Raw genomic sequence first — 24,345 nt, 5'->3', positions numbered from 1 at the left:
AAATCCCAGCATGAATTTTTCTGTTCTGCATGGACCTTAAATTAAGGGTGAATATATGGCATTCATTCTAAGCAGGAACCCAGCACTTGAAGAATCGCTTTTTAAATCTCCCAGTTTATACAATGTTACCAAATCTGATCAGATGGAAAATTCTGAGATTCAAATATCGAAATTTGCAGTGAGCATCAGATCTTCTCACCAACTTTGAAGAAGTAGTATCACTTTGATATATGAACCACCGAAGTAACTCTGAGTTCTGAATGATCCCTCGTCACACAGGAACAGGCCAATATGAAAGGGACAGGAAGCGTCCCCAACCTGGGAGCTCTCTGGGCAGCCATCAGAGGGCACAGCCCCCCATGTACATCAGGCTGCTGCAATGTCAAAGATGATGGGAGATGGGTGTCTAGTGTCACATTTCTTGGAGCATCTCCCATTCAGGAATGCTCAAAAGACAATGCTAGAGCTAAACTTCACAAAGCTGGAAAATCTGAAAAGATGTGAGGACCTGGGACAGAGTAAATGCCACGAACATTCAGAGAGAGCCCAAGATACTCATAGGAGTTGGAAGAACCTTCCAGAAAGTGAAAATCATTGGCTGAAATGTGGTCTAGGTACTAGAGGACTCTCTGGTGGCATGTGCTAGGGTCAGAAGTGTGACTAGGGGGCCTCCCAGGATCTCATGCTGCCTTCTGGTGGCTAGTTCAGATCACAGAATGAAAAGTGTGTCAGTCGCAGGCGACAGATATCTCTGAGAAAAGACTTGGATGTGCTCTGCCGAGTATCTTCTGACTCCTGGACCTGATAGCTTTGTGTCTGCTACTTAACAATCCCCAGAGGATTCAACTCTTTAAAAAATTCAACATTCCAGATCATCTGATGAAAGAACCCAGGTGTAAACCAGATATTCCAAGAATCAAAATCCAGACACTTGTAGATATCTGTGTGTGCCTTCGATGGCTGCTTACGTCTTTGGGGAAATCCTACATCCCCCTGTATCCTACAGGCGATGGTGGGAGGAAGCCAGACTGTTTCGACAGCCCTCAGACCTGAGCTGATGTTTTTGAATTAAGTATAGTTGATTTACGATATTGGTTATTTTCAGGTGTACAGCAGTGATTCAGTTTTATATATATATATTCTTTCTATTCTTTTCCATTGTGGTTTATTGCAAGATACTATATCCAATATCTTGGATGGATACCATGGAAAAGACCTGAGCTGATCTTTGTCGGCAGACACAGAAACACAGGGTCCTTTCCTTCTCTTCTCCACTGTGTCCAGAGACTGACCTTGATGATGCTCATTCCTCAGCCACTTCCTTTAGGACCGATTTCCTTGACAATGGCTGTTTCCTCCTTGACTGTGTGTGTGTGTGTGTGTGTGTGTGTGTGTGTGTGTCCCTGCCAGAGTCCAGGGCTAAAGTTTTTGGGGTTGGGCCCAGGAAGGTCACGTTGTCGAGAACCTGGCAGCCCCAAGGCCTTGGCGGGAGCTCTGCACGATAAATATAGAATGAAGTCAAATAATGAGAGGAAGTGGGGCCACTGATGATACTATCAGTCCGGGGGGTGGGGTGGGGAGGGAGGGCGACAGCAGCCATTGTGTCTCATTTCTCTTCAAAGAACAGCATGAATCGTCATGGAAATTATAAATCACACCTCTCCGTATTTGGAATAGCAGATAGTTTCCCTGGCAGCCGGCCTAATAAGCTTTCTTGGCATTTTGATAACAGTGGGGGGGGGGCAAGGAAGAGTGGGGCGACCATGTGACCTGGGGCTCTCTATGCTTGCTGTCATACTGTACAGCGTTTTCCTCCCAGTCCTCGGGCTTAGCTTGGGAACCCGGAACAGCAGAGGCCAAACATTCTGGCAAAGCACGAATGGTCCTCAGTCACCTGCCACCAGATGGAGGCGGCTACACCGAAGGGAGAAAAGGCTCTCGCAGAGGCCACTGTGTTTAATCCGACTGGGATGCTCGGCTCCTCCTGGCCCTCCTGTTTGCTTAGTGGCGTAGACGCTGGGGGCAGGCCCCCCATCTGCGTCATCATCCTGTTTTCACAGGGCGGGGCGGGCCCTTTCCTGCCCCCCCCCCCCCCCCCCCCGCCGTCTCCCACACTCTCTGGCTGTGAGGCTTAATGACTGGGACACGCCATGTACCTTTCTGGTTCTGTTCATCTTCCTGCATCCATCTGAAAATTTTAACCAAGTATCTGGTGACATCTCTAGAAAACAATTTCACCCTCTCTGTAGAGAACCAGGAAATCAGAGTCCAGAATCTGTTTCAAGTTAGCAAACATTTAATGAGTGTGTATTTTATTTTAGACACTGGGGTGAAGTTCTGGAAATGCCAAAAGAGTAACAGCCTCCCTGAATGTAAGGAGTTGACTGTCTTGAGTGGTATAATACAATGATACTGTGAGAAATACTATTACAGAGAACTGGAAAGGGAAATAATGAGATCGGTTCAGGGGAGATAACTCCGCTGGTTATGTGGAAGATGGGTTTTAAAGTGGGAAGAGGCTGAATGCAGGAAAACCAGTTGGGAAGCAGTTGCTATACCCACCCACCTTCCCCCCAGAAAAGTTGCTGAGGGCCTGAGCAAGGAGTGACTGTGAGGAGGGTGAGCAGGACGGACCCCAGCTGGTTGGGGTTCAGGTTGTGAAGTGACTCAGCAAACCGCTGAGGCTCCGATCTCGGGCAGCTGTGTGCATGCTATTAACTGAGAGCAGGAGAAAGGGGTTTTTGCTCTTGTCGAGTTAAAGGTGAAGATACCCATTACACAATCGGAAATAAGGGACTGGTGCGCAGAAGAAACAGCTAGGCTGGGGCTGTGGAGCTCAGTGTTACCTGCGTGTTCAGATGCCATCGGCCTAGATGAGATTTCCTGCAGGGAGTGAGCTCACAGAGAAGGGAAAGGTGCAAAGGAGAGATCCCTTGGGAGCATGATTACTAAAGAGATGGGGGGAACATCAGTCTGTGAAGGAGAAGGAAGATGAGAGGTCACGAGAACCAGAGGGAGAAGCAAGAAGTGTCATCATGGGAACCAGAAGATGGCGTCAAGGAAGATCGGGTGGGGACCGGTGCTCAAGGCTGGTAGTTAGGTTCCTCAAGTAGGACTGTTGGCTCTCAATGCAGATTTCCAATCCCAGTTAGAAGCACAGCGTTGGTAACACGTGCATCTGTCCAATCCTGGAGCTGGAGGCAGGAGGCCCGGATTCTTAGCTCTGGGACCTTCTTGCCAGGTGACTTGGCAGATCATTAACTTCTTGGGCCTCACTGTTCTCAGTTGCAACATGAAAGAGTTGGGCTATAATTGTCTGAAGTTCCTCTGGCTTTCAGGTTCTGTGCCCCGACTGTTTTGGTGCTTTGCCGAGCTCTGGCTGCATTTCTAACTGCCAGCCTCCGGGGGCGGAGCCTCCAACTGAACATAGAATTGCAGAGCTGTCTTATCTCTCCTTGATGTGTTTCTGTGTTGACCTTTCCTGCCCTGGAGATAAATATCCCAGGGAGGGTGGGAGAAAGAGGAGGCCTTGAACAGACAAACTGCCTCTCCTGGGTTTTTCTAAGATGTTCAGATAATCACCTTATGCCTTTGTGGCCTTAAGGAGTCACAACTCTACATGAAGGAGAGGGTCCTTCCACCTTCTCCTGGCCAGAGAAATTCACTCTTGATCTGACTGTTAATGATTGCCTGTGCGCTTTTAAATGAGATGGTTTGTGCTCTGGCTGAAGTTAACTTTGCTGTTAGCTTCTAACCGAACTTTTGCCCCAACTCACCAGGTAGTTTCAAAAGCCAAGCGCCTCACCCGTGTTCCTCCCCACTTTTGATGGACTGTACTCTGCTGGACTCTAATGAGATTCATCCGTAATTTGTCCAGTAATATTATTAATTATTATTATTTTGTCTCAGAAGATCTTTTGAGTACAACCAATAATTGCATTATTGCTGTTTGTAGGCAAATACTTGACAAGAGGTTGCAATGACCAGAACTCATTAGTAATTCAGAGAAATATTGCTTCAAGATACAGTTCTCCTGAAATACAATTGTGAGCAAGAGAAATATCAGATGTGTATAAAGATACATAATAGCATCATTAGAACAGGACCGACCCCTGACCGAGAACCAAGGAGGTAAACTGGTAGGAAGCTTAAGGCCAAAGTGCCATCAACACATTAAATACAAAATCATACCGTCTCCCGAAGCCTCCGGCAGTGTTAAAGTCCTTGACTTGAATTAACTCTCTGAATCCTCACTGCAGACCTGTGAGGCAGGTATATGTTATCCTGATTCTCATTTTACAGATGAGAACGTTAAGGTGCAAAGGGGAGAAGTAATCAGCCCAAGTCACACGGCCAGGACCCCAAACCCCAAGAACCTATTTTATCCATAGACATGACAGAAATACTTGTCCTCTTCAGAACTTTACTGGAAAATGGAATTGAGCCCAGTAAGGAGACACTGTGCAGGAGAGCTAAGGTGGCTTAGAGTTCTGGAAGGAGAAACTGAGCCAGGAGGCCACGGTTCAGCCCCGTCTCTGATTCCAACAGTGTGGCCTTGCGCAGATGATCCCTGGCCCCCCAGACCTGTTTCCTCCTCTGTGAAACAGGGAGGTCGGGTCCAGTTGTTTTCTGAAGGTCTCTGGACCATAAGCTTCTGTGCGGGAGAGTGGCTGGGTGTGGACACTGGCTCCCTGTAGCCAGCACAGATACGAAATAACTTATTCCCGTTCAGCCGGGGCCGAGAATAACTATCAGCGTGAGGGGTCGGGCTGGCACTGGGTGCCTCCACTAGCAACCGTGCCAAGCTCTCTTTCTAAATCCCCATCGCCACACATTACTATATATAAAGTAGACAACAAGGACCTACTGTATAGCACAGGGAACTATATTCATTTCCTTGTAATAAGCTATAATGGAAAAGAATCTAAAAATATATATACATATGTATGTACATGCACAACTGAGTCACTGTGCTGTACACCTGAAATTAACATTGTGAATCAACTACACGTCAATAAAAAAGAAAAACTTTTTTTAAAAAAAGGGGAAAAAAAAGGAACAGAGAGAAAAATCCATCCATCCATCTATCCATCCGTCCATCCCAGTCTCTGGGGGCAGCGGGGAGGACCGCTGGGAAATGGTGGACAGCCAGTCAGGAGACGCCCCTCCATGGCGCCTGCACAAGAGGGTCTCCAGGTTTTCCCAGAGAAGCAGCTCCTGAGGCCTGTCTAGAAACGTCAGCGTGCTGCTGACAGGAGGTGGGAAGGGCACTGGACAGGAGACAAGGCCGTCCAGAACAACTGTCACACAGGGACTTCTGTCTGCCCTGAGTCAAGCGTGGCTCAGGGCTGGATTTCAGCGTTCCACGGAGCTCCACGGCCGTGACCCAGCTCCGGATGCCTCAACCTTATTTATGCTGAGGAGGCCTGGAGTCCTTAGCCCTTCTGCTGCTTCTGTTTCTCTTCTTTCCCTTCTTCGTAGCCAACGTAACTGCACAGCTCTCTGCCCCCAGCTCCCGCAGAACTGGCCCCCACCCTCCCACTTCTGATTGTGTCTTGGGGCTTCCTCACCAGCCATCCCCAGTTGTTGAATGGGCCCCAGAGAAAGGGGCAGAGGCCGGAGTGGTCCGCTCTCTTCCTGCTCCATCATCTGCGCGGGAGTAATTTCCTTCAGATCACTTAGCTACAAGGACCAGAATCTTGTCTTCTTTAACTGTGACTTTTCTTTCAATAACGGAACACCCAAAAGATGGAAGAAGAGAAACATAAGGGATTTTAGGATTCCAAAATATCCTTAACGTGGTTCCTCAAGCCAGGATACAATGTTGCATGGCTTTATCTTTACGTACGTGAACTTTTAATTGTTAGAAGGAACCCGGAGCTTCTTACAATAGAAATACTGAGTAAAAACCTTCACCTGGAACACACACCCATCAGTTTCCCCTTAGCTTGCCTCACTGCTCACCTGCCTGCGTCACAGACTTCCTAGATCAGAAAACTGTCAAGAGCAAGGGCTGCAACCTTATTCTTAAAGAGTTTCCCCAGGCTTCTTGGGTACTGACCTCTAGGGCTTTAGCTCCTTGCCTCATGTTAAGGAGCTGCGCTAAGAGGAGTGTGGTTAGCAGAGTGAAAGGAGGACCCTCCCCAGCCACTGACCACACAACACAGCCACCGCACAGAGAGAACCAGCGCCAGGGCAGGACTCGCGGATATTGGGGCACAGTAAGGGGGAGATGATTAATGTATGTCGGTGACAAAGGAATGAAAAGCACTAGGCTGAAAGATCAAATCCATATTTTTAGAGAATAAAACAGGGGGCAGAAGTCCAAACAACAGCAGCCCCAAATTCCACGAGTGAGTAGTCGCAACAGCATGCCCCATCCAGCCGGCAGCCCTTTCCCCCGGGAACCGTCATCTCAGGGACATCGAGTGCACCCCAGCACTGTACTGGAGCACTCAAGAGATCGCTCTGAGTTTTCCAACAGCTCGTGATGACTTTACAACGTTCCCTGACTCCTCTGTGTGCCGGGAAGGAGCAGGCATGGGGTGACGGCTGCTATGGTGCCGCGGAACATTCCTAACGCCAAGAAATGAAATCTTCAGAGCCTTTGAAAGGCTTCCAAGAATGTCAGCACGTACTGCCTGCCCGCTCTCTGCTGAATGCCTACTTTGGCTGCCTGCTAAGTACTGGATGTGCCAGACAGGCCTTCACACAAAGAGAGAAAGTGTTTGGGGCCCATGAAAGGGGAAGGCAGAGCCTTTCCGATGTGAATGGCGAGATTCAAGAAGAAGGAAATGAAGTGGCAGGGTGAGGGGGGCCCTCAGGAAAAGGTAGGAATAAAAAAAACAGAGAGGGAGAGATGGCATCTGCCCACGTGGGGTTACTTCTCTGAAGCGCCCCGCCCTCAGATCTGGAGATGGAGACTACTGTCATGCTGCCCTCCATCCTCGAAGACCATGGGGAGAACGCTTGCTTGTCGGTTCTCCCTGTATCCAAGGACCTCTTGATCAACTGAGAGTAAGAATCCTTAAGGCCTGCCAAGGCACAGATCATTGCACTTCTGTTTCCATTTTAACACGGAATATCAATGCCATTTGTGCTGTTTATTCCCGGCATTTTCTTTGACTCTTTCTTCCTCCAATATGGGGGCGGGGGGAGGAGAGAGAGAGGGAACTGTCTCTCGTAGCACATTTGAATACCTGGGGGTATTTTATTCCTTCCACTAGGTTTAAGAAAGGAAGTAGCACGCTCTCTGACTCCTTACCAGTGCTACTCAGAATTCCTTGGCACGGCGTCTGTGGCCGGAGGGAAGGACCCTCGTGGTGTTTGGAGCTTTTCCGAGGAGGCAGTCTGATGTCATTGGTGGCAGACGCCGGACGTATGTATCTGCCTTGCGTCTGCACCATCTGCTCTTCTCCTTACAGGCTATTGTCCAGATTCTTCTCTTCTTTCCAGGAAGTGTGCCTCCCGTAAGCGCGTGGGCTTTAGGTGTTAAAGGGACTGAGCTGAGACGCTAACAAGATTTCCCTCTGTTCTTTCCTTCCTAGAATCTTATGGCAAGAGCCTTATACGACAATGTCCCAGAGTGTGCTGAGGAGCTGGCCTTTCGCAAGGGAGACATCCTGACTGTCATAGAGCAGAACACAGGAGGGCTGGAAGGATGGTGGCTCTGCTCCTTACACGGTCGGCAAGGCATTGTCCCCGGCAACCGGGTGAAGCTTCTGATTGGCCCTGTGCAGGAGACCTCCTCCAGTCAGGACCAGCCGACTTCTGGACTGATGCCCCAGGCCTTTGGCCCACAGAAGCTCTATCAAGTGCCAAACCCACAGGGCGGCCCTCGAGACACCATCTACCAAGTGCCACCTTCCTACCAAAATCAGGGAATTTACCAAGTACCCACTGGCCATGGTACCCAGGAACAAGATGTGTATCAAGTACCACCATCAGTGCAGAGAGGCATTGGTGGGGCTAATGGTCCCCACTTAAGTAAAAAGGTGAGTGAATAACGGACTGGATTTTTGTTCCTGCTTATTTTTTCCACTGCACTCAGTGTGTGTGTGTGTGTGTTCCTAAAATAAGAAAATAAGAAGCTTCCAAGAAGTAAGTATGTCTTGCAAGAAGTAAGTATACCTAAGTACCCTAGCTTGGACATTATTTTTGCATTGCTTCTTCATTCATTGATCAGCAAGACTTTCTTGAACTCCCACCACGTGCCAAGTCCTGTTGATCGACAGGCGTAACAGGTTCCTGAGTCGTTCCGGGTCACGCTGCATCATCAGGTTGTTTCTCTCCATCTCTCTGATAGCTCTGCTTTTAGACCTAGGTTCTGTACTCAAATAGTTTCCAGTCTTTACTCTTTCTCCCTGGAGTGGTACAAGGCACCAAATTTTGCAGCATGAGTTCAGTGATGCCAGCAAGGACTTTACTTCTGTCAAAAGCCAAAAGCTAAATCCTGCCCCCACTGGCCTGGCTGCACAAAGAACTCACCAGAAGTAGAGGCAGCAAGGAAGCTGGGAGGGGGTCATGTCAACCAGCTGATTCTGTAGGGGTTATGAGCTTCAAGGTGACTCACTGAAAACACACAGACCAGTGAATTTAGACAGGAGCCATCCTCTTGTCCTTCAGGCAATTCCTATAATGATGCCTGAGGTGGTGGGTGGAAATAGTGAAACTAGGGTATTTAGGAAGGCATCATGTTATATTAAAAAAAAAAAAAAAGGCGGGGAAGGGCCTTTTCAGCAATCTATTCCAAATACCGTCACAATTTGAGATACGCAGAAAAGCGAATGCATTTGAATCATCTCGCATGTTTGTGATGCTGGTGATGCAGTGATGGATGAAAGAGTGGATGTAACCTCCGTGATGCTTACACCAGAGTAGGGCATCCAAGCAAACGCTGAATGTCAGGTGGGGCAACGCGCTGTGAGGAATATAACGTCAGTGGACTCGGGGAGGGTAACAGCCAACACGAAGCCGATGCCAGTGGGAGCCTGGCAAGGGAGAGCTTTTCTCTTCCATTTGCTGGCAAATTCCAGGGGGCTCCAATGGGTCCTGTGAGGTTTGGTATTAAGAAGGAACCAATTTAACAGCAAGAAAAGATCCCTGAATTAAAAGAGGAAAGATGCAGTTAGACATCAGAAAGATCTTGTTGACTCTTAGAAGATGCTGTAGACATGGGCCCTGCCTTGAGAAAACCTAATACAGAGTCTGAATTTACAGACCCTTGTAAATTATGGAATATCGACCTGCATGATAATGGAATCCTCTGTTGGGGAGGAAAAAGCGGGGGTTGGGGAGGGGTGAGATTTACTGTTGGATTCCTTAAATAACAGGGCCATAGATGTATTTTCAAATCACCTTTTATACAAAATGTACGTTTTACAAAGCTCCGCCCAGGCGCACCGGTGCCGCACAAGCTGCGTGTACGTCCGTTAGGAGGAATTCCGCAAGAAGGGAACAGTTCTGCTCGTATCACCCGGGACAGGGATCCCTGTGTGGAGACCACAGAAGTCGCGCTTAGTCCAGGGGTTTGAGATTCAAAGGGAAAGCCAGATCAGGCCTCTATCCCCAGAGGGGAAAAATGAACAGTTGAAAGGTGTAACTATAAATAAATAACCTCGCTCATCCTTAGTCCTGATTGTTTGCACCTTAAAAATAGCCCTGCCTCGCAGGAGCCAGTGTGAGGCAGGCAGACGGGGGAGGCCGGTACAGGAAGTGCCTGGCTGAGAGATGGTGGGGTTGAAGCTTTCATCACAGTTTATTTTGGCAGGAAGGTGACGTGTTTTCCTTTTTAGACTCAACCTTTTTAGTTCCAAGTCTGAAAAGTCTAAAACTTCAGCCGTCTTCCCATTTTGTTTGCTGTAACTGTACAGCGTGTTCGCTCCCAGCCTCCATCCCCTCAGAGGGGAGAGACTTTGACACGCCGTCGCCTGGATGGAGGTTGGGGTGCTGGGGTTACCCTCGGGCACTTGAACTCAGTGTTTTGATTGTTTATTTTTACTTCTAAAATCAGTGGAATGTTTCATGTTTAGTAAGAGTTAGGTGATTCCTGTAGAAGGAAGACAAATTCCGGAAAGGACGTCTGCCGGCCCTTCAGGGGATGCGCAGACGTGGGGGAGACTTAACCAGAGCTCAGGAGCAGACAGAGCCCGGAGCGCGGAGCTTCGAGCCGTTGGGATCTGAGGTGGTTACTGGCGAGGATGCGGAGGGCAGGAGGAATGGTCCTAGCTCTTCCCTGCCAAACGCCAAACGCTCCCCGGGACACCTGACCTCACCTTGAAAGTCACCTTAGTGACACTGGTTCTCTCGCTGCCACTTCCATCCTGTCCACTGGATCATTGGCTCACACCCCCATGGGAGTGCGTTTGCCCTTCTCTTCCCTTTCTCCTCCCTTCTTCCCTCCTTCCTTCTTTCCATCCTTTCTTCGTAGTGGAGATGGCTTGGCTGCTAATGGGTGATTTTTACCTTCTTGATGACAGAATCTGCTTTAAAAACTTCTATCAACATGCCCTCGGTGAGGTTCCTGACTCCTGACTCCAGATCTTCTCAGTGCGTGAGAATCGTACTGATGACTTAACCCAAGGTCCCAGGAGTTAATCCCAGTACAAGGGGGATGAGGCAGGTTTTGGGGTTGGTTTTTTTTTTTTTTTGAGTTTTCCTTGTAGTAGTTTTGCTGACTTGCTATGTAGCCCTGTTCCCATTTTTCTCTTTGAATTTCCTATCTGTAAAATGGTGATAAACCCAGCAGCAGGCATTCCTGGTGGTTTTAGCTACAGTCCTTAAAAGCAATGGAAGGAGAGAAAGAGGAGGCAGTGGAATCTAGTGCTGAACCACTAAGCTATGGTTTTTAAATTTTAGGAAAATTTACCCTACCAGAGAGGTAGGGAAGGTGTTAAAATGCAGGTGCCCAGGCCTCCCCCAGACTCGAATCCTAGCCCGTGGGAATCTGCATTTCAGTAGCTCCTTGGCTAGTTCTGGGGGAGGTGGTCCAGGACTGCACTTTGAGAAGCACTGTGACGGGGCCACGATGGGGGATGGACATGTTCCAATCTGATGGTGACTCGGGACTTTCCACAGTTAAAGATTCCCTTGATGTCGCTGCAGACTGTGGGCTTCAGAAGTTTTATCCACCACAGTTTTTTTTTTATTCCTACTAATGAATCACTTAGGGGAAAAAAACAGACAGCGAATTCTGCCTTGTATCACTTTGCTCTCTGGGAAATTCCAGCCCCTACCCACCCTCTTGCCTCCCATCCACATACAGTGACATTCATCACTTATTAAATCAGTGGTTAGAGAAAGAAAGAAAGTCATATAACCCCCACCCTTTCACAAAACAAGAAGACTTATCTGTACTGTGACAAGAGCCCAGGCTCTGGGGTGAGGCCGGTTCCTCGTTCTGTTTCTCTGTAGCTGTAAATCCCTTGGCAAGTTACTGAACTTCTTTAGGCTTTGGTTTTCTTGTCTGTAAAATGGGACTAATCATAACTACCTCCTAGGGTTGCTGTGAGAATTAAATGAAACACTATGTAGAAAGGACCTGGCACAGAGTTTCACAGTGCAGGGGTTTAAAAAAAACTTAGTGCCTCTCGCCTTGTGTTTTTCTTTCCTTTCTCAGAGTTTATTTTGAACTGATCAGCCATGTTTGTGTTTCAGACTCTGCACCAAATATGCAAATATCTTATTGCTGGCACGTATGATACTCCCTTTGAGTCTGTGGCTCTCTCTTTGGTTCTACAGAAATTTTGCACAGGGTGGAAAGAACTCTCAAAGTTATCTGGAAACCATATACATGACACCTTGGCTTAATTTCATTGTTTTTTTTTTTTTTTTTCACTCTGGGTTTTGTGTGTAGGGCCGTTTTATCCATTAGGCACTGTGGGCAGAATGCCTGGGGTCTACGAGAATGTTGGAGCACTGAATAAAAAATTTTGGCTCTGAAATACGAAACACAAAAACTGCAAAACAGAAATTAATAAACGTTTAGACAAATGGGTGGGAAACAACACAGTGTCAACCTCATTAATTGTTACATTTAGATGTCATAATTATTTCATTACATTTGAAAACAATCTGTAGGTTAGATTTTTCTCACTTTTCAAAGACTTCTAAATCTGCCCTGTGATTGCCAAGAACTCACAGGCAATTCTAAATTAAATGAGTTACTCATAGTCTAATAATTTGAGAAGCTGAATTGTATTTTTTTTTATGTGTCCTCGATTTTTAAAGGCAAAAATTGTACTTAATATGGGACTACCCAAACTTCAAAAGCTTAAGGTCCACAGAGGTCTGAGAGTTTCGTTTCTCTCCTTCAGAGATCAGTAAAACTGCTACCCGAGTTCATCCATTTCATCCCTGATCTTCACAAGGAATTATCTGTGTCTCACTGATTATTCTTTGTAAACATCACTTATATTCTAACTGGTAAAATAGATGTGCTTTGCATCCTTCTGAAGATCAGTTCTGGGCTAACTTATAAACTCCATTAAGGCAGGCAGGGGACACGGGTGTCTCTTTACTGCTGCAGGCCAAGCTCGCAGCAAACCATCATTATACAGATAACAGCCAATGAGTGAGTGCGCAGGCAGAAGCAAGAAACAAAGCATTTAATTTGAGTTGACCTTTAAATAAGCTGAAAAGTGGTTCTGATCTTATCACCCATCTACCGTCACACACAATTCAAATCCCGTGTCCAGTGCATTAGACTGTTATGACATATGTCAGGTTATACACGGTCATTTTCCCCTAGAAGGGTCTTGGAGAATGTGACCATCTGTTTTCTGTAGTCATAACTGTCTGTTCATGACAAATGAGCATCCAAAGCATGACTGATGTCAAGTTCAGCTTTTCTGAGGGCCTAACTTTCATGCATTTTGCCAAATTTAGGCAAGATCAGTTAACACTTGATAGTCACCTAAAAAGGAGAACCACACTTTTTCTACTGAGGAGCAGAGCTTCCTTTGCCTGTGCTATTATTTATCTACTGCCTTTCCTCCTCTAGTTTACCTTGAACTCCTATTCATACTTTAAAACCCATTTCAAAGTTCATCTCCTCTTTAACTTAATTTTTATATATATATATATATATATTTATTGAAGTATAGTCAGTTTATAATGTATCAATTTCTGGTGTACAGCATAATGCTTCAGTCATACATGAACATACATATATTCATTTTCATATTCTTTTTCACCATAAGTTACTACAAGATATTGAATATAGTTCCCTGTGCTATACAGTATGAACTTGTTTTATCTATTATATATATATATTAGTATCTGCAAATCTCAAACTCCCAATTTATCCCTTCCCACCCTCTTCCCCCCAGGTAACCATAAGTTTGTTTTCTATGTCTGTGAGTCTGTTTCTGTTTTGTAAATAAGTTTGTCTTTTTTTTTTTTAAGATTCCACATATAAGTGATATCGCATGGTATTTTCTTTCTCTTTCTGGCCTACTTCTCTTAGAATGACATTCTCCAGGCCCATCCATGTTGCTACAAATGGCATTATTTTTTATGGTTGAGTAGTATTCCATTGTAGAAATATACCACAACTTCTTTATCCAGTCATCAGCTGATGGACATTTAGGTTGTATCCATGTCTTGGCTATTGTAAATAGTGCTGCTATGAAGATTGGGGTGCATATATCTTTTTCGATAAGGTTCCCTCTGGATATATGCCCAGGAGTGGGATTGCTGGATCCTATGGTAAGTCTATTTTTAGTCTTTTGAGGAATCTCCATACTGTTTTCCATACCCTCTCTAGCATTTATTGTTTCTGGACTTTTTAATACTGGCCATTCTGACAGGTGTGAGGTGACACCTCTTGGTAGTTTTGATTTGCATTTTTCTGATTGATAATTAGTGATACTGAGCATTTTTTCATGTGCCTATTGGCCATTTATATGTCTTCATTGGAAAATTGCTTGTTTAGGTCTTCTGTGCATTTTTGGATTGGATTGTTTGTTTTTTTTTATTATTAAGTTACATGAGCTGTTTATATATTCTGGAAATTAAACCCTTGTCAGTCTCATCTTTTGCAAATATTTTCTCCCATTCCATAGGTTGTCCTTTTGTTTCGCTTATGGTTTCCTTTGCTGTGCAAAATCTTATAAGTTTAATTTGGCCCCATTTGTTTATGTTTGCTTTTGCCTGGGTAGACTGCCCTAGGAGAACATTGCCAAGATTTTTGCCAGATAATGCTTTGCCTGTGTTTTCTTCTACGAGGTTTATAGTGTCTTGTCTTATATTTAAATCTTTAAGCCATTTTGAGTTTACTTTTAGTTCATCTTCTCTAGAAGCTTTCTCTGCACCCCAGCAGTTTCTCTCTCCACTCCGGTCCCAAAATCTGTTGTAAATTTCGCTTCATCTCAAGAGAGCTCATGGGCTTATTAAAATGTAAAGGCCCACCACTCTAATGTGTATGATAGACTAGACAGGGGTAAGTACTGCTTCGGGGGTAGCTCTTGGAAAACTCAAGTAATATTAAGATTTATACAGACCCCATGACATCATCTTTCAAGACTGTTTCCTACCTTCCAAAGTGAGACATAGCCAAATATTGGCAGGAAATGATTCAAAGATTTTAGCCAGGCTTCCGGGCCCTATCCTTGAAAGGTAATATAAGAACCATAAACAGCTTAAGCTTCAATCTTTGTACCTTCGTAGACGTAGACGCTGAGTCATCATAAGTTACACACACGCACACACCCAAAGCCACTGGTTGGGGAACGGAGGACTTCCCTCATTGGGATGTGAGGCATTGTGAAATCTGGTTGCCCAGAGCAACACTCAAGATACCAGTCAACTAACTGCTATATATTAGCAGTGTAATTTGTCCACCAACGAGTAAAAATAGATTAAGAGGAAATGAAAGCTCCCAGAAAAGATAAAGCCTGATTTCACATCACTTTCCTTTGTTCCCTTCTTATACACACACACACACACACACAGCCATATATATATACACCCTAAAAAAATACTGGGAAGAATCAGAGTTTGACAGGGCAGAGGATATCTCCAGTTTCTTCACTTATAAACTCAATAAAATATGACCACGTTCCAGCATTGTGCATTTCTATGTAAAGGTAGTCCTAATTTAAATGATTTTTTCCTTCAGTACATGGCTTTTGGGGCTATGCAGAGAAGTGAACTTTCACCTAAAATCTCTACCCTCAAGAGTCAAGGTAAAATTTAAATCTTACACAAAATTGAAGGTCCTTGAGCATTTCAAGGGCTCTATGACTTCACTTTAAAAATGAAGTTTCTCCTCCCAGTCAAGTCACCCATGCCAGAGGAATGAGCAAACTGTAACACCTCTGTGAAAATGAACAATGGTCTTTTTTGTTTGGTCAATGCCAAGGTCTTCAAACTCAGTTGCAATTGGTTATAAAGCTCATAGATAATGCCTGTTTCTAAGAGTGATTTAGTAACTTTTTGTAAAGTCACACCAAAGCAAACAGAGGTAATCGTCTTTCCTTCCTCAGTGATCTCATGCTAAATGACTGCCTATCAGAGACAACAGGTCAGCCATCATACACAGTATCATGTCTGTGCAGTGGATAACGCTGTTTGTGAGGGAGAAGAAATAATGTATTAATCTTGTTGATTTGGTGGTAAAACTGAAATGTAATATTGGTTGAATGCATCTTTATGAGCAGATTTGTTTGAGGATATCATGCAAGATGCAGAGTGAGACACCATCAGAAATGCACTTGGTTCTAACTAGCTGTGCCGTAAACTTTGTTGTCCAGGGCTACTTCTAGGGAGGTGCTCTCGCTGCTCAGTTTGGGAGGTTACAGGTGTGGCTCACTTAGGACAGTATATCTTCCTTCAAAGTTGTAACTCCAGTGACGTGTAGAGTGCCAAAGTGTCCCCTCTTTGAAGGGACCCCACATTTGATCAGTTTTTGAAGCAACAATTTTCTTTAGCAAGGCCACAATAACGACTGATTTATTCGAATAATTTTTGTAATTTTTGGTTTTCTTAAAGCATGGTGTGCTTAAACCAGTTATTGCTCAGAATAGTTATTTGTTTTCACATTTACCGCCATTGACTAACTTTTAGCATGTTATTAAGTTACTAATTTTTTTTAGGATAGTTTTAGATCTAAAGCAGGGTGACCCACAGGTGCCTTTTAGCTTTGGTTGCGTGTTAAGGATATTAGGTACACTGTCTCATCTTATCCTCCCAACACCCTCATAAGGTGTTCGTCATCACCTCTGTTTTACAGGGGAGGGATCTGGGGTCTGGGAAGTTAACTTGCTGAAGGACATACCTCGCGTGACTAAGAGGCAGGATTGATATTTGATCCCACGTCTGTCTGACTCTGAAGCTAATGATTTTTACATCCTAGCTAATGGCTGATGTTGCCAAGCTTTAAAATAAGAAGGCAAATTTAAATACTTGGTGAGCAATTCCAGCTCACCAGAATCCTGGGTGCTAAAAAGCATCCTGTTAGCCAGGAAGAACTAAAGTCACTTCCAGGGGGGAGGTGTACCTCAAGTGGTAGAGTGCATGCTTAGCATATACAAGGTCCTGGGTTCAATCCCCAGTGATTTCTCTAAAAATAAAATAAAATAAGTAAACCTAATTACCTTCCTCCCCACCAGAATGAAAATAAAATAAAATAAAACAAATTTTTAAAAGTCACCTCCAAAGGCTCCCACCTCAGATCCAGAGAGTAGCGCTGCAGGCTGAAGGGGCCTGAGGTGAGGCAAAGACCACGGTACCGCTGGGAACCCTGCTGTGTTGGCTTCCTCTGCCATTGGAAATACTGTCTTTTCAAATGACTTCAAATTGCTCCAAGTGGATAACCTCATTTAGCCAGATAGAATCAAATCTCCCTGAACTGGCCTGCCAGTGTTGGCACCCCCAAAACATAAGGAATCCAGACTTCAAATTTTGCTTCTCGAATAAGGAAGTCATTTCCTTTGGGACTATTGGTTTGTGAAATTAGAGAAGTAGTGAATTTCTCATCAGTCCCGTGAGGCAGTCTTCACGGTAGACTCTGTAGCCAGCAGGACATCGAGGGAAGAAGTGCTGGGCTGCTGGACCCAGCAAACCAAGGTTCTCCTCCCTGTCCCTGTCATCAGCGAGCAGAATAACCTCTCTGAACTTCAGTTCCCTCAGCTGTGAAATGGGGAGTAGGGTTGGATTATCGCTAATGGTCTTGGCTAAAATTTTATGACCCAGATATCGTTATCTGATTCTTTCCCAGAGTCGCTTGCAAAGAACATGAGCTGGCCTCCAGAGTCTTGGGAAAAAAAAAAAAAAAAAAGACAAGACACTCAGGCATTGATGTAAATTTCAGTTGACCCCTGCGTTTTGGCATATCATCCTAATACCCTCCTCTAGGGTCCCATCCGCCTTCCTATCTGGAAACCACAGTCTCCTCTAGAAGATTGAACCGTGTCTTAGAAAGCAAGGAGCAAGCAGGAGCATGGAGGGAGGGCTGGGGGTGCTGAGCCGGGGGCAGCACAGTTTGCAGACCTGGTGCCATACATGAGAGCACTTCCGGAGAGCGCCTCCTCAAGGAGAACTCTCATCCCTGCTCTGTTACAAAGAGCTGAGAAAGTGCATCATCCTGGAACTCCTTTCCGCCCATTTTCCTCAGTTTAATCCTCTCGGCTTCACAAAGGCTCTTGGTGGGTCTGATGCCTCTTGAAGTGACAGCCCTGGGCCAGCCCCCTTCAGAACTGGCACCAAGTTCTGCCATGTGAGCCATTTGCCCCATCAGCCATCATGACTTTTCTCCTACTTAAGTCACGGCGTCCTTCCTCCGCCTGTTTAGGAGGAAACGACATCTCGGCATTCAGGTGCAGAAATTCCCATCCCTTTCCTCTTTCTGCAATCACATCCGCTAAATATTTAGGGCAGTCTGCGAGCACCTCTCTAAAATCCATTTTGAAATTTCGATTTAGTGCTTAGCTAAATTTATTTGGACAACCAAAGAACCAAAATGCTTGTGCCTTTTATAGTTTTCATTCAAGGAACATTTCGGTCCACGGGGCAGGAAAAATGGCTTGGCTCTGCCCAGCTCTGTCACACGGACCGTGTTCGGCTTTGTCCAGAGAAAGACCTCAACCACTTGCAGAATCCAGACATCATCTCTCATCATGTCCTTTCACGTTTAAATGCTTCTCACTGCTCTTTGGCGCCTGGTCAGTCCATAACTAAATATTGCTTTAGCACTTGCTGCACAAAGAGCTTCCTGAAAGCAGCAGGGGAGACGTGCTAGGGGCCTAACAATCAGGGCACTGTTCGCGTGGAGTGGTTTGCCGTCCAAATGCCATGTCAAAGGAAAGTGACCCAAGAGCCCCGTTCCACGTCAGAGCTTTCAGTTGTGACTTTCTCCTCACTTGGAAAAAGAGGCCGGCCGTGATTTATACGTGGTTAGCCAAAGGCTTCGTTCTAGCATCCAACCAGGTTCAAACCATCTTCGAGGGAAAGTAAATCACCTCCCAAGAATAGAGGAGGGGATCTTGAGGAGCACGAAAGGAGCATTAGGAAGAGCTAGCCTTGGACGTGGCCTGTTAGGGTGTATTTCTAGATTCCGTTTTCATTATATTGTTGCTATGCAAGTAAATAAATGAGCTCACTGCTACACCCAAGCTGGGCAGAGAGAATTTATAGAGAATTAATAAACAGGCAACATGTGGCTTTTCCTCCGGTCAGAGGAAAGCAACTAGTAATCTTGGATTTTCAACAGACAAACCTCTTAGCAGTTTCTGAAAATGGGATCCCAGTTTTAATGAGCAGGCACTGATAATAGTGATGTTTCTTTTCCAAGGATTTTCTCTAAAGGGAAAGGGTCACCCAGTTCATGGGCTTTAAGACAAAGAGGTTATTATAAGATCGAATAAATACTGTGGTGACTCTGTTAATGCTTCTGAAGGGCACTGAAGGGAAATCAGTCCTTTCCAACAGGCAGCTTGAGAAATCAAAATACTCTTGTTAATGCATGAATCCCAGAGATAGTGTAAGTAAAACAGGGTCTTGGGGGATTAAAGACAGATCGGAAGCAATCTAATTTTGCTTTCCATTCATGTCAAGAAAAATGCAGATCGATGACTGCTAATCAGTGAGGGTGACTTTTTTTTTAATTGAAGTTTAGTCAGTTACAGTGTGTCAGTTTCTGGTGTACAGTACAGTGTCCCAGTCATGCATATACATACTTATATTCATTTTCTTTTCTTTTCATTAAAGGTTATTACAAGATATTGAATATAGTTCCCTGTGCTATACAGAAGAAATTTGTTTTTTAAAATCTATTTTTATATATAGTGGTTAACCTTTGAAAATCTCAAACTCCCAAATTTACCCCTTCCCACTCCCTTCCCCCAAGTAACCATAAAATTGTTTACTATGTCTGTGAGTCTGTTTCCGTTTTGTAGATGAGTTCATTAGTGTCTTCTTTTTTCTTTTTTTTCTTTTTTTTTAGATTCCACATATGAGTGATATCATATGGTATTTTTCTTTCTCTTTCTGGCTTACTTCACTTAGAATGATGATCTCCAGGTCCATCCATGTTGCTGCAAGTGGCATTATTTTATTCTTTTTATGGCTGAGTGGTATTCCATTGTATAAATGTACCACAACTTCTTTATCCAGTCATCTGTCGATGGACATTTAGGTTGTTTCCATGTCTTGGCTGTTGTAAATAGTGCTGCTATGAACACTCACTAGAGTGTGTGTATCTTTTCAAATTAAAGTTCCCTCTCAATATATGCCCAGGAGTGGGATTGCTGGATCATATGGTGAGTCTATTTTTAGTCTTTTGAGGAATCTCCATACTGTCTTCCATAGTGGCTGCACCAAATTACATTCCCACCAGCAGTATAGGAGGGTTCCCTTTTCTCCACAGCCTCTCCAGCATTTATTGTTTGTGGACTTTTTAATGACGGCCATTCTGACTGGTGTGAGGTGATACTTCATTGTGGTTTTGATTTGCATTTCTCTAATAATGATACTGAGCATTTTTTTTCATGTGCCTATTGGCCATTTATATGTCTTAATTGGAGAACTGCTTGTTTAGGTCTTCTGCCCGTTTTCGGATTGGGTCGTTTGTTTTTTGAATTCAGACAATCATAGGTGCTATTAATGTGAAGTTATAAATCTGCTCTAATCACTATGACACAGTGGCACCTTTTAACTTCTCATCAGTTACCCAGTACTTTTCCGGAGCACCACCTGGGTTGCCTAGTTCTTGCTGGGCCTTGGGGCAGAACACCAGGAGGTGGTTACACACATTCCTGCTCTGCTAGATTCTTGGGGAAGCTCCACGGGTCCATTATCGAGGCATGATCTAGCTCTCAGAAGCTGAGGATTGTGTAATTCACATCATTCCTAATGTTGCTTTGGACTGCAGGGACTTAGACACAGAATTAAATCATGGGACACAGATTTCCTTGGGCACAGACACAGAAACTAAAACAGTTACAAAAGACTCCTCCCTACCCCTCCAAGTGGGATTTCTTCTTATTTTCTAAAATTTGATTAAAATTATATTTTTTTGATTTCATAATGTGTGATACATCCACTGTAGAACCATGAATAATAATAATAGTAGTAGTAGTAATAATAATAATAACAACAATAATAATAACACTAGAACAGGACCCATGTGGCTGCAGTGCCCTGTGTTCCTCCCCATCCCATCTCGGTCTCTCATCCACTGTAGCCAATTCTCTCTAACACTCAGTAGGATTTTTCTGCATCCTTTTTACTGCTGTTGTTCCTCCCCAGGGTTGCCAGTAGCAAGGAAGGAGGGAAAGAGTCAAAACAGGGGCGAGAGCTGGAGGAGGGAGATGAGAAGCAGTAGGTGAGGGCAGGGCTGGCACCAGGGAACATGGTGGGACCTGAGACCCTATTAACTGGCTTCCACAGGGTTCAAGGTGGGGTGCTTGACAAGGAGGATCTGCCTTCATGAATGGCACAGCCTGTTCCCTTCCCACTTCCCTCAGTGGGCCACTGAACTGGCAGCCTCTGGCTGAAGCTCCCTGGACCGCAGGGCCTTTGCTCCTGCTATGCCCCATCCCAGGTGCCCACCAGCAATGCTTGAAGGAGGCAAAGTAGGTGCCCAAGGAAAGTGACCCCCCCGAGTAGACTTGCTGAGACCTCGGCACAAGTGATACCACGTGAACAGAAGTTGTCTTGAGAGAAAGTGTTTTGCTCCTAGACATTTGTGATGGGGGTGTGCCCTTCTTCTTGGTGAGATCCTGTTGACAAATCTCACTCATGATCTTCCACTGAGAAGATCCTCGTCTGCGGAGAAATGCAACACAGTCTCTTGGGTTTGGAACTTCATCTTTCTCTTGGATCAGTATCTTTGTCTCTTGTGTTTTCTCCTGGTGTGTCTTGTGCTGTTATGGTGATAACTGTGATAATGGCAACACTGATATGACCAGAGTAAAACTATAACCCACGTAAATCCACTAATGGTCACCAAGAGCCAAAGTCTCTTGTCATGTACTGCTTGGATCTGAAATTCCCATTGCCTTGTAGACCTTGCTAGGAAAACTTTATACATTTGTGAAGATTGTTTCTTTCTATGTGACTTAAATCTGAGAATGATTAAACTTTGTTTTCTCCCATGGTTTAATCATGAAATATTTGAGAGCAAACAGCCTTTACATCTGTGATCACTAAGACACAGACAACATCCTCATCATGTTTGGAAGAAAGCAAGAATTGGCTGAGGTTTTCTCGTTTCTGTTGACTGGTGTCCTGCATTCCTGGTTATCTTTGGTTGTGTGTTGGACATCGTAAAATATTTGTAGAAACAATTTAAGGCCTGTAAAGATGTTCTCCACTTCTGGAGAGGTTTTACTTCCTTCTGCTAGCCTCACAAGCACACATAAATCTAATTTCAGGCTTTGAGACATTCTTGCCAACTCTGATGACTTAAAACCTAGCTTCAGCCTGTGCACAGGTAGGGCCACTTCCAGTTAATCCTTACTTTGGTGTGCAGCCCTGAGGTTCCCAACCCAAAGTAGGGGATAGTTATTAGGGTCCCTACCTTGGTGAGCCCTAGAGGCCAGTGTTCCCCTTCAGTCATAGAAACTGTGAAAAACACAATGTAGCCTCTCAGATACCTGTTTTAGATCAGCAAATGCCCCCCAGAGAAAAAGCAGCCTCAAAATTTGGGCTTCTCTCTATGAATTCCTTCTCTACACTTCACTTTTGACCTGATAATTCTTTCCTATCTTGTAACTTTTGATGCTAAAGATTTTTAATATTTTCAGTTCACTTTTTAAAAATCTGTCTTCAGTAGGATGGTTTATCTGAATTACCTAGTCCACAATTTAAGCCCAAAAGTAAAATCTGCATAACCTAGGTAACAATTACGATAAAAGTAACTAAGGTTTAAGCATTTACACTGGGCCAGGTATTTTATGTGCTTGATCTCATTTAATACTCCTAATATCCTGTAAGTACATTATTTCCATGTTACTAATGAGGAAACAATCTTAGAATGGACAAATGCCTAGGTCATGTCCTCCCAGCTACTAGTGGTAGAGCCAGGATTTAGATCCAGTTCTGCCTGGGTCCCGCTTATTTTCTCAACCACCCCCCTCATCAGACCTAATCCTTTCAATGAGTCAAAGACCCAGTGTGGCCGTGGCCTCTGGTACAAGGCTTCCCGTGACACGGGCCTGTCACATCACATAGTTTTAGAACCAGAGAAAGCGTGACTCCGGTTCCTTTCTATTGTACTTTCCTTCTGATGTTAAGGTTAAAAGCAGCATTTGTTTTCATTTCTTTTTGCAAAGCTCCCGCATATGTTTCTGGCTGGAGGCTGAGAAGCACGCAGGTGTTAGTGTCACATGCAGGCTCCAGGCTGGGGAAAAGAAAACCATCTAGTGGCCCTTCTTGGCCTCCATCCAATAGTGGTTTGCAGCATACAGTGGTGCAGGTAAAAATTCTAACATGGTTTCTTAGCTCTACCTGACATTCCCCCGGCCTTCTTGGTTCCCCTACTTGCTCATGCATGGCTGATATGATGCTCTTCCGCCCCTTCTCCCAGGGGTCCCCCTCATCCCAGAGCTGACTTACCTGGAAACCAACCTTATCCTATGCAGGCAGACCTGTCAGTATCCTCTCCACATCCACACCATTTTGCTTAAGAAAAGCCTTGAGTTTTCCTTGAGTTCATTAATATATTCAGTCAATACATTTATCCAAGACCACTATATTCAAGGCACTGCGCTAGGCCCTGCTGTTTATATTCAGATGCGGAAGAAATGGTCTCTGACTCCACCATGCTAAGAGATGGACAGGCTGAAACAGCCGACCCTCAGGTGACAAGCCCTGTGAGAGACGTACGGATAACGCACGCGGGAGGGTCCAAGGAGGGAGAGTTTATGTCTGGTCTGGGAAAGGCTTTGTGGCAGAGCAGCACTCAGCTTGGCCCTGAAAATCGAATAAACTCCGCCTCAGAGGAAAGGAAGAAGAGCATCTCAGACAAAGACATGCGTGAGTGAAGGCGCAGAGGCGCGGCAGGCAGGGCGTCTATGAAACTCGGAGTCGGTCAGCCTTGCCAAGGCGCGGAGCTGTGAGGAGCTTTCGGGTCCTGCCCTGAGACTGAGGGAGGAGGGAAGAAACACCCAGATGGCGAGGCCCAGCACCCTGGGGGCCAGAGACACGTGTAGCTTGGCCCAGATGCTGTTTGAAATATTGGATCCCATTTTGAGAAATCAGGCTTCACATGGAAATCCAGATTTCTGGCTTCTTGTGAAAATGTGAAAGATCTGGCAGCCCAGGGAGTACTCTTCCAGGATGGGGGCTGGCGGGAGCTGAGGAAAGGCTGCCACCTTTCAACAGGGGGCGAGCTCTGTGTCCCCAGCACCGGGTCCCCGTTTGTTTCTCCCTCCCCAACCTGCTCAGCCCCACAGGCATCTACGCGTAAGGCCCTTGCTCTGATCCAGGTGCAAACCAGGCCAAGCGAATGTGGAGACATGAATGACAGACCCCCAGGGCCTCCTCACTGACTCACACCTGTTGGTTCTCAATGCTCCCTAGCTCTCGCTGCTACCCTAGACAGACTCCCCTTCTTTAAAATTTCTGCATGCATGGCTCTCAAATTATGAGAGACGGAAGTCTTAACAGCATCTCTAAAAATGCTCACGCTTCCTATGATCTGAGGCTCAAAATCATGTAAATCCAATGCATCAAAGTAGAGGGCGGTGCAAGCCATGTTTTTTTGTTTGTTTAGTTGAAATGTGGTTGATTTACAGTGTTAGTTTCAGGTGCACAGCCAAGTAATTTAGTTATACATACACATACGTATTTTTTTTTCAGATTCTTTTCCATTATATGTTATTGTAAGAAATTGAATATAGTTTC

General features: G+C 45.1%; 1 protein-coding gene across 2 annotated transcripts in view; it reads left to right on the top strand.

The window, feature by feature from the left end:
* NEDD9 (neural precursor cell expressed, developmentally down-regulated 9) overlaps positions 1 to 24,345 on the top strand; it is a 264,118-nt gene that overhangs the window by 227,398 nt on the left and 12,375 nt on the right. For both annotated transcript variants that reach the window (XM_010995812.3, XM_010995737.3), the window contains one exon: positions 7,548 to 7,994. In XM_010995812.3, the coding sequence (XP_010994114.1) occupies positions 7,548 to 7,994 (447 nt within the window). The remainder of the gene's footprint in view (positions 1 to 7,547; positions 7,995 to 24,345) is intronic.

Source organism: Camelus dromedarius, chromosome 19 (genome assembly GCF_036321535.1).
Source record: "Camelus dromedarius isolate mCamDro1 chromosome 19, mCamDro1.pat, whole genome shotgun sequence".
Lineage (NCBI taxonomy): Eukaryota > Metazoa > Chordata > Mammalia > Artiodactyla > Camelidae > Camelus > Camelus dromedarius.
Note: the sequence above shows the minus strand (reverse complement) of the source record. Positions and strands in the feature narration are given on the sequence as shown.